We start from the raw sequence: 18807 nt of genomic DNA on the forward strand, positions 1-18807 counted from the left end.
CTAAGAACTGTGGGTTTACACAGGTTAGAGTGCTTTTACAGCAGACCCCCACCCACACAAGGGTGGAGGGTGGAGCCAAGTGATGTAAAACACTGTTTTTGCTGGTCGTGATAGGAGTGACAGTGACGTTTAGCTTTCAGCTGAATGCTGTTGATACCAAACTTGGAGTTTGTTAATGTAGAATCCAGAAGCATTCCTACCTACCAAGTAGGAGTAGGGGAGGAATCTAAATGTGGTAGGCCAGAGGCACCCTGGAGGTGCAGAACAACTCACCAGATAGGCCAGAGCTTGTTAAGTGTCAGTGGATTGGTGGGTCAACTATAGGAAGGGAAAAATGGTGTGCCTCCACAATTCTTCAAAGAACTGTGGTTTTGTATTCAGAAGGGATTCTCAGTCAGTTCCCTAGGGCGCTGACTCCATGCCACTCATTGCCAGCCTTGGTAAGATCCGACATGTCTGTTTTCCTCACTTGGAGTGCTACTCCCAAGTTTGTACTTATCATGCTGCTAGAGTTTGCTACTTCTGTTAGCACCTCCCCCGTGGCTTCAGACACTGACTTCTGTTGTGCAAGCAGTTGTGTTTTTTGCTTTTTCTAATGTTTAAAATTAGCCTTCAGTGTAGTAGTTAGTCTGGTCACAAATAAATAGTGCTAACCAGACCCCTGAAGTCCATGAGTCTCCTGCTACAAGCATCCCATTGAGTCCCAGAATCTGCATCTCTTGTAGGTGTCCTGTGACAGTGTTTGGCACTGATCCAAGTCATCATCCTTCCTTCACCGGGAATTTGTCTTTCTGCATTTGCTCCTTACTGCTTGGGAATTGCAGACAGACCTTAAACCCCCTGTCTTTCCTCTAACCTGTGTCAGGACATGACAACATGACATACTGGGAACCATATGAAGGGCAACAGGCAGGTTGTATATTTCTAGATTTCCGGAAAGCATTTTACACAGTGCCCCATTGCAGGCTGTTAACAAAAATACGTGCATATGGAATAAGTTCACAGACATGCAAGTGGCTCAAAGACTTCTTAAATAATAGAACCCAGTATGTTGTCCTTGCCAGCAAGTGTTCACCAGAGACAAAGCTATCAGCAGAAGTGCCCTAGGGAAGTGTGACAGAACTGCTGTTGTTTTCTATATATACTGTATGGTAATGTGTTGAAACTGAGTGCTTGTAGGAAGATACAAGGGGACTTAGACCAAATTTCCAGTTGGGGTGATGAATGGCAGCTAGCCTTAAATGTGGAAAAATGTAAGTTAATGTGGATGAGTAGGAAGATCAAACCTGTAATGTTCAGATACAGTATTGCTAGTGTCCTGCTTGACTCTGTCAAGTAGTTTAAATATCTGGGTGTAAGGTTGCAAAGCAATATGAGATGGAACCAGCATGTGAGAACTATGGCAGGGAAGACAAATTGTTGACTGCTTTAATGGGAGAATTTTAGGAAAGAATGGTTCACCTGCTGGTGTGACCTATTCTTGAGTACTGCTTCAATGTTTAGGATCCATACCAGGTCACACTAAAGGAAGACATTGAAGCAAGTCAGAGGCAGGTTGCTAGATTTGTTACCGGTAGGTTCGAACAATGTGTAAGTGTTATGAAAATGCTTTGGGAACTCAAATGGAAATCCTGGAGGGAAGGCAATTTTTTTTTTTTTTTTTTTTTTTTTTTTTTTTTTTTTTTTTTTTTTTTTTTTTTTTTTTTTTTTTGAGAACACTATTGAGAAAATGTAGAGGACTGGCATTTGAAGCTGACTGCTGAATGATTCTACTGTAGCCAACATACATTATGCGTAAGGACCATGAAGATAAGATACAAGAAATTAGGGCATATACAGAGACATATAGACAGCTATTTTTCCCTTGCTCTATTTGTGTGTGGAACAGGAAAGGAAATGATTAGTAGTAGTACATCTATGTAAATGTAGATGTAGAATTTACACCATTTGCAAACTCAACTCCAATAGCACCATTGTTTCCCCTCTACTGTCCAATCCTCACATGCTGCCCCACCTTTACCAACACATTCCACCAACTCTACACCTACACATCCTCCACATACTCTCCCAAATAAACTTCAATCATCTTACCCTCTCATGTTGTGAACTCTGCCCTGACATTTACCCATCTGGCCAGCTATAAGTCTACCCCACTCATTCCATCTCATCAGGGCTTCCTCTCTTTCCCCTCCCCACATTTCTTTCCCCTCCCTTTTTTCGCCATCAGCCTTTCTTTCCTCATCCCCCTTTTGTCAAAAACTAATAGTGTCAACAATTTCCCCCTCTACTTCACCTCTTCTTCTGTCCCAACAGCCACTCCTACCCCACCACTGTTATGCAACAGTCCTCTATCTTTATACCACCACATTCCTATCTTCCTCACCAGCCATCCTTTTACATTCAACAAGAGACTCTCTATCACATTGTAAGTCCTTCCAGTTCTTAGTGACAGGAGAATGCTTCTTTCAAATATCAGCATTTCAGCATCAAGTTTCAAATGTTTATTTATTGCAACATGTTTTACCTTTTGTTATTACTGGTTTTAACTACCAGTGCAAGAGGTTATATCTGCTGTATATCAAAAACTTCCGTTCTATTTTTCACCTTTAAAAAAGTTCTAAATTCAATGTAAATATAAATATTTGTGACAACCAAGATACATATTTCATAGCTGTGCTATTATGATGATGATGATGATTATGATTAAAAATAGTGATCCTGCAGAGTAGAGGGCTAGTAAGCAAAGGAGGTAGAAAAGAAACTGGTCGGAAAATTAATATAAACCATTTCTTTGTGTTTATGTTGTTTCTCCTACTATTAGCAAAATGTTCAAAATCAATAAATACCATAAATTTAGAATCTATACAATGTAAACTTTTTAGTAGATACTTTGTCAAAAAAACAGTTTGTATTTTTGATTAGTCACAATATGTTAAAAATATATTTTTCTGAAGGAGCCTTTTAAAAATGGGGGGTCATCTTATGTTCAGGGTATCTTACATTCAGGTAAATATGGCATAAATATTTGCCTTTGGTCATCATTGTCACTTGCCACATAAATCAAAGTTACACATTTGTAAGGAAAGGACATAAGGTAACAATTTGACCGAGCTGCACTTCCAGTGTAATGTAGTCAGCTGGGACAATGTAGCCATGCAAGTCTGCGTGTGTGTGTGTGTTTATGGGTGTATTCTGTACTAGTCTGAAGAAAGGTATCATCTGAAGCCATAGCTTGAGTGTATAGCTTGGGTTACGTGCCTACCATCCTCCCAACATGTCAACTGCAAAGTAAAAAGTTAACTTTATTGCTTCCATTATTTACATTCCACCAAGAACTTTCCATTCTCAAACTTACACGTCTTTACTTTCTTGTAGAGGCATTCTTTCTTTCTTCCATGATATCACAGGCTTTGGATCACCTTCAGGTTCACAATGGAGAATAAGCTCTTCACCCAAATTAACATTTTGTTCTAGATGATCACCTGATTTGAAACTGGGTGGTTCTGAAAATCACCAGAAAATATATTTTGAACTATTCCAGCCAGGGCTGCATTACAGTATTTTCAGTGTATTTCAAAACAATGAAATTATAATTAAACATCTTCAGCTATAAAAATTTCTTTTTGTTTCTCAGTTTTACATGAATTCTACTGCTTAATCTATACAAATATAAAGACAGAAGAGCCTTATATTGTCTTACCATTCACTGTGACTAGAAAACTTTTAGCTGCAGTTCCTACAGCATTTTGTGCTTTGCATTCATAGGTTCCCTCATGTTCATGGCTGACATTTGGTATTATCAGAGAGCCATTTGAATGTAATGACACATTTTCCCGATGTGCCTGTTTATCATCCAAAATTTTACCATCCTTGTACCATTTAATAGTTGGTGCAGGTATTCCTCTATGTGCTTCACATTTAAATTCAATAGGTTGTCCAAATGTAATTACAATTGGATGCTCACCAGCATCTTCTATGGTAGGCTCCACTAAAACATATGCATGGTTTTAACTTAACAATGTAGCTATTTTGAGTATTCTCATGTGTTCATGGTGTATAATGGACTATGACTGAAGTTGGTAAAATGTAAAATTTCTTACAAGGTAAATCCTGTGCTATAGTGGTGTTAGAGTCTGCTTCATAATAACTAATGAAAAATCAGTTGGGAATCATACAATACAGGATTTCATGCCAGTGTTTACTTCAGTTAAAATTTCTGGGCTGAGAGATGATGGTCAATACATAAAACTATCCCTTGATGTTTCTTCTTCAACTGCAGAAGACTTTTTGGAAATAAAATGGCAACTGCACCAAAGACATGAGGGGTCCCCAAAATTTATAGAGCTGTATAGACAGCACTACAATTCTTACATAATCCTGAATGTGTGATTATCTCTGGCTGGCTTCATCATTCTCAATTAAAAGCAATTGATCATCATTCTGATGGCTTAAAATCAGCATCCATAGTTTATCGAACATAACTTTCCCTTCTTTTCTGTTAAAATTGTCATGGTGTTCATAAATCTCTATGACATCTCTACACAAGTGTGTGTGATAATCAATTGCTTTTAAGCAATAATAATATTGCCCACCAGAGATAATCAAATATTCAGTATCATGTGACAAACTGAGATGTCCTCTATGGAGCTTTATAAATTTGGGGGTCTGTAGAGCCTTTGAGTTGCCATTTTATCTTCAAAGATGTCTCCTGCAGTCAGAGACAAAAATCAGGGAACAGTTCATGCATTGAACACTGCCTCTAACTCAGAGGTTTTAACTAAAGACAGATGACAATGTTTATTTTTTGCCAAATGTAGCTTCATCACAAACATTTAACCACTCTACTGACAGAAAAGATTATTCTGTGTCTGTATCTCACAAACTGAATTTTTCTTAAGAAATAAACCAGTATTATTTGCAAGGTTTATTTTACAGCTGTATAATTTTAAAATTATAAATTCCTGGGTGAAGACCGCATGGATAGAGGATAAATTGTTACTTATTATAGGAGGCACTAAAAAGTACATAGGCAGATAAAAAAAGAGGCAGAAAACGCTTAGGTTTTAGATACCATCCTTATTCATGGCTCATACACACACACACACACACACACACACACACACACACACACACACACACACAAACACACACACACACACACACACACACACACACACACTGTTACTTCTAAATGGTCCTGACTGGGAAAAGTCCGTATCTATAAAGGTATTGCAGGTGAGGAAATGGAAGGACAGCATGGATTTGGAAGTGGGACAAATGGGACAACTACCTTGGTGTTAGGAAGAGTCACACTGGGGTGGAATGTATAACTGCATGCAGCAGCAAGTTAGAGGACAAATGTGCTGGAAGATATATAGCATGAAAAAATGAGGGCAAAGGATAGGAGAAAAAACAGAGTAGGAGAAAGAGATAGGAAAGGTTTCATGGTGGGAGCTGGAATGGAGTAAAAGGTATAAGGAACAGGAAGAGGAAGAGTCAAGACTGAGGTGGGGACAACAGGGTGAAATCCCATATGAATAGAGGAGCAGGTAAAGTGGGAATGTGTGAGAAGAGGAGAGTGCCTAAAGGATATTGAACACAGGTTTATGGAAACAAAGGATACTTTGCAGGTAAGACTCCTACCTGTACAATTTAGGAAAGTTGGGATCAAATGGTTTGGGTTTGCAAAACAGGACAATGTCATTGGCCTTTGCTCTCTGTTTTGTGGTAAGCATTCATGTGGATTAAAATGTCTTAGTGGTATCACCCATGTATTGGGTTCGTGCATAAATTCATAGCATTTTTCCATAAGTTTAACAAACACAACAGATACACATAACAGAGACTTTAGTTGTTAATAATATATTCTCCTTCACTGTTTACAACAGTCTGCCAATGCTAAGTTTTTGACTCTGTGACTGTAGAAATCACATGGTTTGAGGCGAAGAACTTGTCAAGCCATATTCAGAGTGCATTTTTATCTGAAAAGGAAGTTCCTCGAAGGCTGTTTGATAGAGAGTGTAAAAGGTGAAAATCTGAGAGTGCAAGATCAAGTGAATAAGGTTTGTGTGGGATGACTTCCAAATCCAATTCCTGTGTAGTATTTTTGTCAGTCTAGTAGAATGAGGGAGGGCATTATCATGGAGCAGCATAACTTTACACAGTCTTTCTCATCATTGTTCTTGGATTGCATCTGCAAGATGTCTCAGTTGTTGACAATAAAGAACAGCAGTGACAGTTACAACTTGGGAAAGCAATTTGTAGTACCCCACAGTGTCGCTGTTCCTCCAGGTGCATAACATTATCTTTTCTGAATGCACACAGGTCTTTGTATGGGCACACAGTATCCATACACCCAAATTTGAAACTACCTCATTGCATGAAAATGCCACATGATGGTGAAATGATCACAGTTCATCACATTTACCAGATCTAAAATACACTGATGAGGATAATTGTGGATTAATGTGTTTAAATGATCTTCATCAAACTCCGTAGGTCTTCCTGAATGTGGAAAATCACTAATGTGAAAACAATCCTCCTTAAAATGAGCATTTTCTTGCCATTCTGAGTTCATTGACATTATCCCCATACATGACGCAAATGTTTCTGGTTGCCTCCTCTGCTATCACCCTTACACTGAACTTATACAGAAGAATATGTTGGAAATGTTCTGATTTCTCTAAATATCACTCGATTTTCTAGCATCCACAGTTCCACTCACTATCTCCAAATGACAAAATGATATTATATAAACCAGAGAGCAAAAGTGAGCTACAAATAAAAAATTGAGAATCAATAAATAAACCCATAGCAACTGGAATACTGACAAACAAAACAAAAATATTATAAACTTATGCACCAACCTAACAAGGTGTTTGCAGTGGTTGCAGTAAAACTGATATATTATGTGACTGGTTTCACATGTGGCTCTGCCTTTGGCGTGATAATAAATAACATGGGACGGATGGTACAGGTGGCAGTGGGTGGATGTATTGTACAGGTCTTTCAAGTGTGTCATACACAGGAATCTGACAAAGCAGACAGGGGCTGGGTACAAGAAGGCATTTAAGGACCGACAGGGATACTGTCACAGTTGAATGGGAGATAGAATACCAATTTGGGAGTGTTGTGAAGGATTTTTGGGAGGATATTTGTCATTTCAAAACAAGATGAGAGGTAGTGAAAGTCCTGACAGTAAATGTGATTTGATTGTTCCAGCTCTGGATGGTAATAAGTGATAGGATAACATGTTTGAAATGAATATACAATTTGGCTGGAGATATTGCATGGTACATTCATTTTTTCAAATGACTATGAAAGTATTTATTTATTTGTTTTATTTATTTATTCATTTCTACCTAAATAAATACCATACTATAATATTTATAGCATATTATTGAATACTAATTAGTACTATACTACTTATACATAAATAAACAAATGCCCTATTAGGAGGAAAGTTACAGTCTCAGAATGCCCCAAAAAACCATCAGCATACTGTGAGGGGGACTAGTTCTCACTGCAAATGATGCATTTTTGGGTAGTCATTTATTGGCATCAAATGGGTAACAGCTGTCAAGGTGAAGGTATTGATTGTGATTAGTGGTAAGAAGCTGTAAGTGAGAAGGAGGTTATCAACCCAAAGTGTGATTAACTTATTTCTTGATGTTCTAGGGTGTCCTCATCATGGGCTCACATCATGAAAAAATTATCTTTAACTAGTCTAACCCACATGAGGGATCTGGCTTATGAATGGAAAAAATGCATCTTAAGATGGCCCAAACAGACATAGGACACTACTCCAGTTCCAAAGACAGGGCCAGAAGTGATGCCTTCAGAAGAGAGGAGGCTTATGCCTTCTTCCAGTTGTCTGGAGGACAGAACTTTAATTCATTACAGCATCCTCATACATTTCAATAACACTAGGTACTACAACGGTTCTAAATTTACTCCTACTGATTTAGTTAGTGCTATTAGTCCAAAACAGAACTGGATTTTTCTATAGGTTAGTAGTTAGTCCTAATACTGTATTTCGGTATGGGTTACTGGTTGGTGCTACCAGTGCAAGCTGTGTCCAGCATCCAATGTGGCATCAGTGTTGACACAGTAACCCTGGATGATCATGAGAATAAGTTAAGAGAGGTTAAGGTGTATTTTGAAACATATGTAGACTAATTTGTCCCTTGTTCCATATGTGAATGTGTATCGTACAGTAAGACACAAACAACAGCATGGCCACAGTTAACAAAAGTTTACCCTTCTTCCACATTCAATCTAACAACAGTTAAGGACATAGACACAAACATAGAAACAATCCAGTTACTGATACAAGCAGCTGCTGACAATGACTAGGAACACAATATGAAAATGAGTGCCACCTGTACTGCATTTGTGAAGAGGAGGCTTCTGGTAGACAGTGTGGCAGGTGCTGTGCCATGTGCACAAGTCATGTGGCCTAACAAAGGTGGCCTCTGGTGGCCGGCTCACACAGATGCCAGTGGCAGAATATTCAAAGTGTAGCATGCCAGTGGCATGGGCCACAGTGCATTAACAAGTATTACATACAGGGTTATAGCATGCCTCCCTTCTTGGGGAAAGGGTGCGCCACCAATGCAGGTGTCAGATGATAGTTGAAACATCCATGGCTTCAGCAGCAGATCCAACAAAAGGTGGCAGTGGTGACAGAAGAATATTCCAGCCTGGAACCAGTGAATTTGGGTGGAAGTGGCATGGACATTCACATGCGTGACGTCTGCTCCCCCACGCAGGATCAGAAGAGAAGACAGGTGATAAGGGCAGTGGTTGCATCTCAGCATTCAGTTCCATGATGTGGAACTGTGCTGGCAGTGAGGGCACTGATCGCTTGGTTGGGTGTGTCAGTATTGAAGGATCTGAAAGTGCTGATGGCAGAACTGTTGGTGGCAACGAAGCATGATGGAAGGTCCAGTAGTAGGTGCTGGAGGTCAAACCCAAGTGGAGAGGCAGTTGAAACAACATTCCCAAGGTATGTGAGTCTGCCCCTGCAGCAGGAATGCCCCTTGAGGCCAGGACAGGTACTGACATGGGAGGCAGAGATGGCAACAGCAGACCCGTGGCCCTTGTCATGGCACGAGGATGCAGCTGGTCATGTTGGCGTGCCACCAGGAATTCACTGGTGTGCACTGTACAGAGGTGTTGGCCTTGGCAGCTGTGGATTGTGCCTGGAAGGTACTTTAGGCAGCAGCCAATCCCCTGAGCCCATACCATGAAACCATGACAAGAGTCACACTGACGGGCAGTAGTGGGGCAACATGAGCTGATGCGGGAGGGTGCATGGGTGGTGACCATGGAGCATTTCAGCCAGACTCTGAGCCCCAGCAGTGTAAACCTTTGGGAACTCCAGAAACATGTCAATGTGACGTCCGTGGAGGAGTCCATGTTGTACTTCTTCATTTGAACCTTGGATGTGCAGACGAGGCATTCCGCCTCACCATTACATTCGGAGTGAAAAGAGAAGCAGTCACACGGTCAATGCCTTGATGGGCACAGAAATTGTGGAAGGCCTGAGACATAAACTGTGGACTGTTAAACAGGGTGAAACAGAATAACGGGAGTGTTTGAAATGAGTAGTGGTAGCCATGGGCAGGTGGCAGCACTGCAGGTCCGTGACAGCAAGTAAATAGTCCGCCATTTCAGTTATCATGGATCAGTGTAATAGACAACAGCATATGTCAGCCTTAAAAATGTTTTATAAAAACAATGATAGTTTGGTAGTGGCACAGAGGGAGTTTCGACATTTTTGTAATTTAGGACGTCATGATGCCATTCCATCGATACACGCAACAAAATATTGGATTAATAACTTTGAAGAGACTGGATCTACCCTCAAGGAGAAACCAACAGGATGACCAAGAAGTGTGCATTCTCCGGCAAACATTGACATTGTAAGCAAGTTCATCTTATGCAGCTCGCAGCATTCAATTTAAGCAAGCAGCAGTGATTGGAATGTCCCGGGAGAGTGTTTGCAGAATTCTTCATCTTGATTTAAAATTTCATCCGTACAAACTACAGATGGGGCAACAATTTAAGGACAATTACTGATTACGATTAGGATTCTGTCAACAAATGATAACAAAAATAATGACGATGAATATCTAAACAAGTTGTGGATGTCAGATGAGGCACATCTTGATCTCACAGGTTATGTGAATAAACAGAACTACCGTTACTGGGCAAACACAAATCTTCAATGACGTTCATGAGCACCCTTTACACTCTGCTAAAGTGACAGTATGGTGTGATGTTTCATCACATGGAATTATGAGACCATATTTTTTTCGCAAATGAACAGGGAAATACAGTAAATGTCAATGCTGATTGTTATGTGGAGATGATACAAACTTTTGTTACACCTGTATTGAACAACTTTCCAAACGTTCAAAAAGCCTGGTTTCAACAGAACAGAGCATCATGCACTACATGGCAATCAATGGCATATGTGTGAGAATTGTTTGGCAACCATGTGATCTCATGATTCGGCAACATTCCCTGGCTCCCTAGATCACCAGATTTTTCCGTTTGTGGAGGATGCCATCTAACGACATAATTTTTAAAAAAATGATAAATGCCATCAATATTTCATAAATGGCAAAGTCATAAGGTTTCAGTAACTATGACAAGGCACCAGCACTCTGCTGATCATCCAAGAAGAGTTCATCATAATACATATAACTGCTTCTCAGAACACATATCCACAGCAAAAATTCTCATGAAAACAAAATATGATTGATAGAAAACTGTAGAAACACTCAAAAAGGCCCTACTGTGTACACGAGAAAAATTCATCAGATGTTTCCATCAGATGAACAGAATGAATAAGCATACAATTTGCTTAAAAGTAACAAGTGGGAATATGTACAAATTTCTTATGCTTTTTAAAATTAAATATACAAGGCCTCATTCTCTTGGCTTACATAGATGGTTGATGTAACACTTTTCTGTAGCATTTTTTGATAAGAATGGTTTAACTGCAATAATGCTGTTTTCTATATACTATACCAGATTTTGTCAAACAGATTGTGTGACATACATCTACAGGGTGTTACAAAAAGGTACGGCCAAACTTTCAGGAAACATTCCTCACACACAAAGAAAGAAAATATGTTATAAGGACATGTGTCTGGAAACGCTTACTTTCCATGTTAGAGCTCATTTTACTACTTCTATTCAAATCACATTAATCATGGAATGGAAAGACACAGCAACAGAACGTACCAGCGTGGCTTCAAACACTTTGTTACAGGAAAAGTTCAAAATGTCCTCCGTTAGCGAGGATACATGCATCCACCCTCCATCACATGGAATCCCTGATGCGCTGATGCAGCCCTGGAGAACGGCGTATTGTATCACAGCCATCCACAATATGAGCACGAAGGGTCTCTACATTTGGTACCGGGGTTGTGTAGACAAGAGCTTTCAAATGTCCCCATAAATGAAAGTCAAGAGGGTTGAGGTAAGGAGAGCGTGGAGGCCATGGAATTGGTCCACCTCTACCAATCCATCAGTCACCAAATCTGTTGTTGAGAAGCGTACAAACACTTCGACTGAAATGTGCAGGAGCTCCATCGTGCATGAACCACATGTTGTGTCGTACTAGTAAACGCGCATGTTCTAGCAGCACAGGTAGAATGTCCCGTATGAAATCATGATAACGTGCTCCATTGAGCGTAGGTGGAAGAACATGGGGCCCAATCAAGACATCACCAACAATGCCTGCCCAAACATTCACAGAAAATCTGTGTTGATGATGTGATTGCACAATTGCGTGCGGATTCTCGTCAGCCCACACATGTTGATTGTGAAAATTTACAATTTGATCACGTTGAAATGAAGCCTCATCCGTAAAGAGAACATTTGCACTGAAATGAGGATTGACACACTGTTGGATGAACCATTCGCAGAAGTGTACCCGTGGAGGCCAATCAGCTGTTGATAGTGCCTGCACACGCTGTACATGGTACGGAAACAACTGTTTCTCCCGTAGCACTCTCCATACAGTGACGTGGTCAACATTACCTTGTACAGCAGCAACTTCTCTGACGCTGACATCAGGGTTATCGTCAACTGCACGAAGAATTGCTTCATCCATTGCAGGTGTCCTCGTCGTTCTAGGTCTTCCCCAGTCGCGAGTCATAGGCTAGAATGTTCTGTGCTCCCTAAGATGCCGATCAATTGCTTCGAACGTCTTCCTGTTGGGACAACTTCGTTCTGGAAATATGTCTCGATACAAACATACCGCACCACGGCTATTGCCCCATGCTAATCCATACATCAAATGGGCATCTGCCAACTCCGCATTTGTAAACATTGCACGGACTGCAAAACCACGTTCGTGATGAACACTAACCTGTTGATGCTACGTACTGATGTGCTTGATGCTAGTACTGTAGAGCAATGAGTCGCATGTCAACACAAGCACCGAAGTCAACATTACCTTCCTTCAATTGTGCCAACTGGCGGTGAATTGAGGAAGTACAGTACATACTGACAAAACTAAAATGAGTTCTAACATGGAAATTAAGCATTTCCGGACACATGTCCACATAAAATCTTTTCTTTATTTGTGTGTGAGTAATGTTTCCTGAAAGTTTGGCCGTACCTTTTTGTAACACCCTGTATTTCACATTTCAGTAACTGTATTTTGACATCTTCCCTATACATAGATTAATAAAATCCTCTGAATGCTTTGTATTTCACAGCAGGCAAGTTATCAAATATATAGCAGCATAGAGAACCAAAACTAGTGCATTTCTCTGGCTACTAAAAAGCAGAGTGTATGTGTTATCCTTTCTTATTTGGTTATATGCACAATGTCAGTAAAAGCGTTCTGCTTTTAAATTTCTTCAAGTCTAGTGAGTAGCCAGCAAAAAGTGTCAACAAATATATGTGCATAGTTTTTAACTAACCCTAAGGAAAGCAGGGTATGCAACTGATGGTTAAGTGCACTACCTCTACACATTACACATTTATGTAGAATGTGAGAAATCTAAATTCTTTCTTTCCTTTGTCATTTTGCTTACTTCATTGAAAACTGTGCACTCACCCCACAAAATAATTATTTCTGAAAATCATGATCTTTGTATCCTGGCTCTAACCAAAATCCTGGTGCTTAAAACCAATAACGCAATCATGGTTGATGTTTGTTCTAGTATTGTGGATTCAGTTTTGTTTGCTTCTATTCACTCTATTGTGGAAATGTTCCTGTTTTTCTGTGTCACCCAGTACATCAAAGGCAATCCCTCAATAGAAAAAAAATCATAGCTGCAGCTTATGTCAAATGACAGCAGATAACATACAGAAACTAAGAGAAAGAATAATCAACCAACAACCATTATTAATTCAGGAAGGGTTCCACAAAATAAACATGGACATGTGCCCATAGACCCATAGATGCTCTGCAGTGGCCACAGAGAGTGCTGACTGTGGCACCTGTTGGGTAGCACACTGAGAGCAGGCCACAACAAGATGTACAATGTCATTGTTGATGTAGGATCTGAAGCACGTCACACCACTGGGCAGTCAAAATCACAACCCTAGATGACAATGTGCCTGTAGCTAAAATAACAACATCATCAAATACCAAAAGGTGGTCAGAGAGGGCAAAACAGTTATGCAAAGGATCAGAAGCCCTACCCAGAGGGCAGTCTGGCCAGCCAGGCTGAACGAGGTGAACAACTTGACGCTAAACCAGATTGGTAGTGACAACCACTGCAATCTGGGAGTCCATAATAGGGAACCCGTCCACTGTGCATTGCTCCTCAACATCTAAGTGAAAACAGTGGAGTTCATCCTGATCTAAAGTAGGATCCAGCCCCATTAGAAGCTGGGACACTGCATTGGTGTTGGCATGCTGTGCGGTGGGCTTAAAATGTATTTCATAGTTGTAGTGAGGCAGAAACAAGGCTGAGTGCAGGAGACAATGTGCTGCTGTGTCTGGTAGTGAAGCAGAATAATTCAATGACAAAACCAAGGGCTTATGGTCAGTAATGACATGAAACTTAGACTCATAAAAGAACACATGAAACTTTTTGATGGTGAAGACAATAGCAAGCACTTCCTTTTCAACTTAAGACTACCACTGCTAACTAGAGGTGAGCATTTTGACATGTCAGCTGGTGGACACTCAGAACCATTCTCACATCGATGTGCGAGAATAGCCTCTAGTCCATAATGAGAGGTGTCTGTAGCCAAAACCAGGTGGTGGCCAGGATGAAAAGTAGCCAAACAAGGAGCATAATGCAATTTACATTTCAAAACTGTGAATGAACACTCACAGGCCAGCATCTACTGAAAAGGAATGTTCTCGTGGAGCAACGCATAGAGAGGATAGGCCAATACAGCTGCACCTGGAATAAATTCGTGATAGTAAGCAATTTTACCTAAAAATGCTTGGAGTTCTTTAACATTTTAAGGAGAGGTAGAGCTGTGATTGCAGCAATATGATGATGTAAAGGCTTAACACCATCCCAAGAAACCTTGAATCCAAATACACATTGGATGACTGAAAAAAGTGTGACTTGGCAAGTTGAATTTCAATCCTGCAGTATGTAAGACTGTGTACAAGGTGCATAAGTTACATAAATGCTCTTCTGTGGATGCACCCAGTTGTTCCAATCAATGCTGAAAAATGCCTGGGTGCTAGCCACACAAAACAGCAGAACAGGAGTGTTGATATTAGTATAATCCAAAAAGCATGTTAATCATGTGGAACTGTTTAGAATCCTCATCCAATGGATCTTGTAAATAGGCTTCAGATAAATCAGTTTTGGGGAAAAACTGGCCCCCAGTGAGTTTAGCCAATAACCCATCCATATAGTGTAGGTGTCAGTGATAGATTGAGTGTTAACTGAAACTTTCAGTTGCCATTGAGGTGAAGCTGACCAGACAGTTTTCTAACATTCACAATGGACATACACCACTCAATATAATAGGTTGTATGACATGCAATGACCAATTCTGGTTTCATTTTATCGTGCAAAGCTACTGGATAGGGTGTGCATGGAAAAAGTGCAGCTTTGTCATAGGTTTTGGGGTAATGTGGGCCACAAAATTAGAGGCACAACCTAATTCACCCAAGAAAAGAGAGAAGAACTCAGACCACAGAGAATCTCACTGCTGGTAAGGGACCTGGTTGGGAACTAGGTGCACCATATCCAAAATGTAAAAACCAAAAGCATTGAAAGTATCCAGACAGAACAGATTTCTGGTGCCCACATCATCTACTACCAGAAAATTCAAGGAACAAGCCACAGATTTATGTATAGCAGGAGCTGTAAAAGAGATAATGCCAGAGTTCCCAAATCCACTTAAGTTTATGAGTTCAGTAATTTTATGACTGCACCTATATCCACTTGTAGTTTAAGCACTTTGTCCATCAGCCACACTTCAATAAATAGCTTGTTATGATTCTTAAGCACTAGAGACACACAATTAACATCCACATCCATGTCCGTAGGAGGGAGCTGGAACAACACACAGACAATATACATCCTTTTATCCTACAGTTGTTGCAAGTCCCCCAGCACTCAGGGCATTTGGCCCTGTTATGTTGCACAAAACAGTATGGGCAAGAGGGGAGTGTGACTGCCGTTGCTGTGGTGGTTGTTGTTGTTTGGCATGTCACGGTACAGTGTGGTGTAGGGACCACATTTGTACAGCTGCCATGTTGTCCTCCCCAGAGAACTGACTGATGCCCAGTGACCAGGAACAGGAGTCACCCCAGTGATGTCACATAAAGCCTTAATGTGATCACCAGTAGCACACATAACCTTGTGAGATTGAGCAATATTTAACACTTCAGCCAATGTTGGATCCTCATGCTGTAGTGCATGTTGTCATGCCTCCCTCTCAGGATTCAGCTGAACGATGACACCACAGACAGTCTATGAATCATCACAAATATTAGTAACAAATGGACATTTATGACTGAGGCTATGGGGTCTGGCTGCCCAAGGCCCACAGGACCTGTGGAGCTGTTAATGAGAACAATAGAACTCTATACACACTGCAATGACATGCAAGCATTTACAGTGATAACTTGGCAACAACTTACTCATTATGTTGAATGAAAGGGATGCAGGTCCCTGGAGTGGGGCTAACTGGCACAGCTGGTAGATCTAAGGAGAAATCCATGAAAAGAACAAAGCCTTACACATGTTTGTATCAGTGACACCAAAAGCAAGAAGTTTTGCAAGACATTCCTCAGAAGTCTTCCAGTCTTTGGTCACATCATTGTAAGGGGGAAAGGATGGCAGGTATACTGATCATGTGGAAACCTGCACAGCCAATGTGGGTGACAAGTTCATGATAGCAACCATAAGAGCCTGCTGCTGCTCACAGAGAGATTGGAGTGCTGCCTCCAAGGACAGAAGAACTGAAGGAACAACCAAATAAACTGAGCACATGGAAGCGAACACTACACTCATCGCCAATTGTATTGTACTGTAAGACCCAAACAACAGTATGACCACAATGAACCAAAGTTTAATCTTCTTCCACACACAAGTAAACAACAGTTGACAACATAGAAACAATCCAGGTGCTGATACAAGCAGCTGCTGATAGTAAGTATCAACACAATATGAGAGCACGGCCAGCTGCATTGGGCTTATGAACAGGAAGGCTCTGGCATATGGTGCATTAGCTGCTGTACCACATGCACAAATCATGTGGCTCACTGCAGGCTGCCTCTGTGGGCTGGCCCATACAAATGCTGTCGGAGGAATATTTGAAGTGTAGCACACTGGTGGCCTGACGCTATGGCATGTATTGAAGGGTAACATATAGAGTTAGAGTAGAATGGAACTGAACAGAAAATAAGTAATACTGATATGAAGTGCCATCTGCCATGCACTGCACAGTGGCTCGAGGAGTATGTATGTAGATTCGAATGTAGTCTAACAAATTACAGAGTGTCCATAGTTAAAGTTCCAGTTTCAAAATGGTATAGAAAGAGAACCATTGCTCAGAATATCAAATCTGAACAGTATACAGGGTGATTCAAAAAGAATACCACAACTTTAGGAATTTAAAACTCTGCAACGACAAAAGGCAGAGCTATGCACTATCTGTCGGCGAATTAAGGGAGCTATAAAGTTTCATTTAGTTGTACATTTGTTCGCTTGAGGCGCTGTTGACTAGGCGTCAGCGTCAGTTGATGCTAAGATGGCGACCACTCAACAGAAAGCTTTTTGTGTTATTGAGTACGGCAGAAGTGAATCGACGACAGTTGTTCAGCATGCATTTCGAACAAAGTATGGTGTTAAACCTCCTGATAGGTGGTGTATTAAACATTGGTATAAACAGTTTACAGATAATGGGTGTTTGTGCAAAGGGAAAAGTTCTGGACGGCTGAGAACGAGTGATGAAAATGTAGCACGCATCCAGCAAGCATTTGTTTGCAGCCCAAGAAAATCGACTCACAGAGCTAGACGAGAGCTGCAAATTCCACAATGGAGTGTCCACATTGGCACTTATCTGTCCGTAACTACCTGAACGTCAACTACCCGAGGCGATGGATCGGCCGCCAGGCAGCCCGTGACAGAGCACTTCATCACTGGCCTCCAAGAAGCCCTGATCTTACCCCCTGCGATTTTTTCTTATGGGGGTATGTTAAGGATATGGTGTTTCGGCCACCTCTCCCAGCCACCATTGATGATTTGAAACGAGAAATAACAGCAGCTATCCAAACTGTTACGCCTGATATGCTACAGAGAGTGTGGAACGAGTCGGAGTATCGAGTTGATATTGCTCGAGTGTCTGGAGGGGGCCATATTGAACATCTCTGAACTTGCTTTTGAGTGAAAAAAAACTTTTTTAAATACTCTTTGTAATGATGTATAACAGAAGGTTATATTATGTTTCTTTCATTAAATACACATTTTTAAAGTTGTGGTATTCTTTTTGAATCACCCTGTATTTTTGATGCAGGGGGAAACATCATGGGGATAAAATAAATAAATGAAAAAAGAGAAAAAAAATGAAAATTTGAACAATAGATGGCACTGTAAGTGTCAGAATATGCAAGTCAACAGAAATGCAGCACGCAGTCATTGCTCTGTTTACATATGAGACACCTAACATGACTGTCACCAAGAAGGCTCATGCGCTGCTGGTAAAGCTCTTTTACAAGAAAGGTGACTGGGCACCAGTACCCCTGCAGAAGTTCTGGACACTTAAGGATATGAAAAAAAAGGCATTGGTCTGATGTCTGCCAAGAATCTGGAGAACATGATTACAAAATTCAAAAACATAAGCATTCCTTTGAAATGCAGTGTGGCAGAGGGAGGAAGGCAGTTGACTGACGCCTGTCAAAGATGTGGGCAAAGCATTGCAGGAGGGGTCGAGTGGTACTGTGCAAACGTGCAGTGACAGTGAATTGCCTGAACACTGGATATGCCAGCAAGCACAGTAGATAAAATCCTATGAAACATTCTGCATCCTACATTGCTATCCATACAAAATCATCCATGTTCTGGAGTTGCTTCCTCCTGACTGCTAGCAAAACAGGCATTTCCTCTGGAATTTCTTGCTCACATGGAAGTGGTCAGTTAATGGCCGTGGAAGATTCTGTGGGCAGATGAGGAGCATTTTCATCTGCAATGACATCAACAGGCAGAACTGCTGAATATGGACAAGGGAAAATTCACATGCACATCAATCAGTACCACCACTTCATTTTGCAAAGGTGACTGTGTGGTGCAGAATGATAGCATTGTTTATCATAGGCCAGTATCTTTTCAAAGAGATGAGTATTGCACATCCCCT

The 18807-nt window shown here is 40.8% G+C and overlaps 1 protein-coding gene across 1 annotated transcript in view; it reads right to left on the reverse strand.

Moving 5' to 3' along the window:
- The window catches only part of LOC124723147 (hemicentin-1-like), a 754903-nt gene that overhangs the window by 434465 nt on the left and 301631 nt on the right, over positions 1–18807 (reverse strand). Inside the window, exons 18-19 of the mRNA XM_047248337.1 lie at positions 3701–3988; positions 3356–3503 (exon numbers count right to left, since the gene is read on the reverse strand). Coding sequence (XP_047104293.1) covers positions 3356–3503; positions 3701–3988 — 436 coding nt within the window. The remainder of the gene's footprint in view (positions 1–3355; positions 3504–3700; positions 3989–18807) is intronic.

The sequence above is a fragment of the Schistocerca piceifrons genome, chromosome X, assembly GCF_021461385.2.
Source record: "Schistocerca piceifrons isolate TAMUIC-IGC-003096 chromosome X, iqSchPice1.1, whole genome shotgun sequence".
NCBI lineage: Eukaryota > Metazoa > Arthropoda > Insecta > Orthoptera > Acrididae > Schistocerca > Schistocerca piceifrons.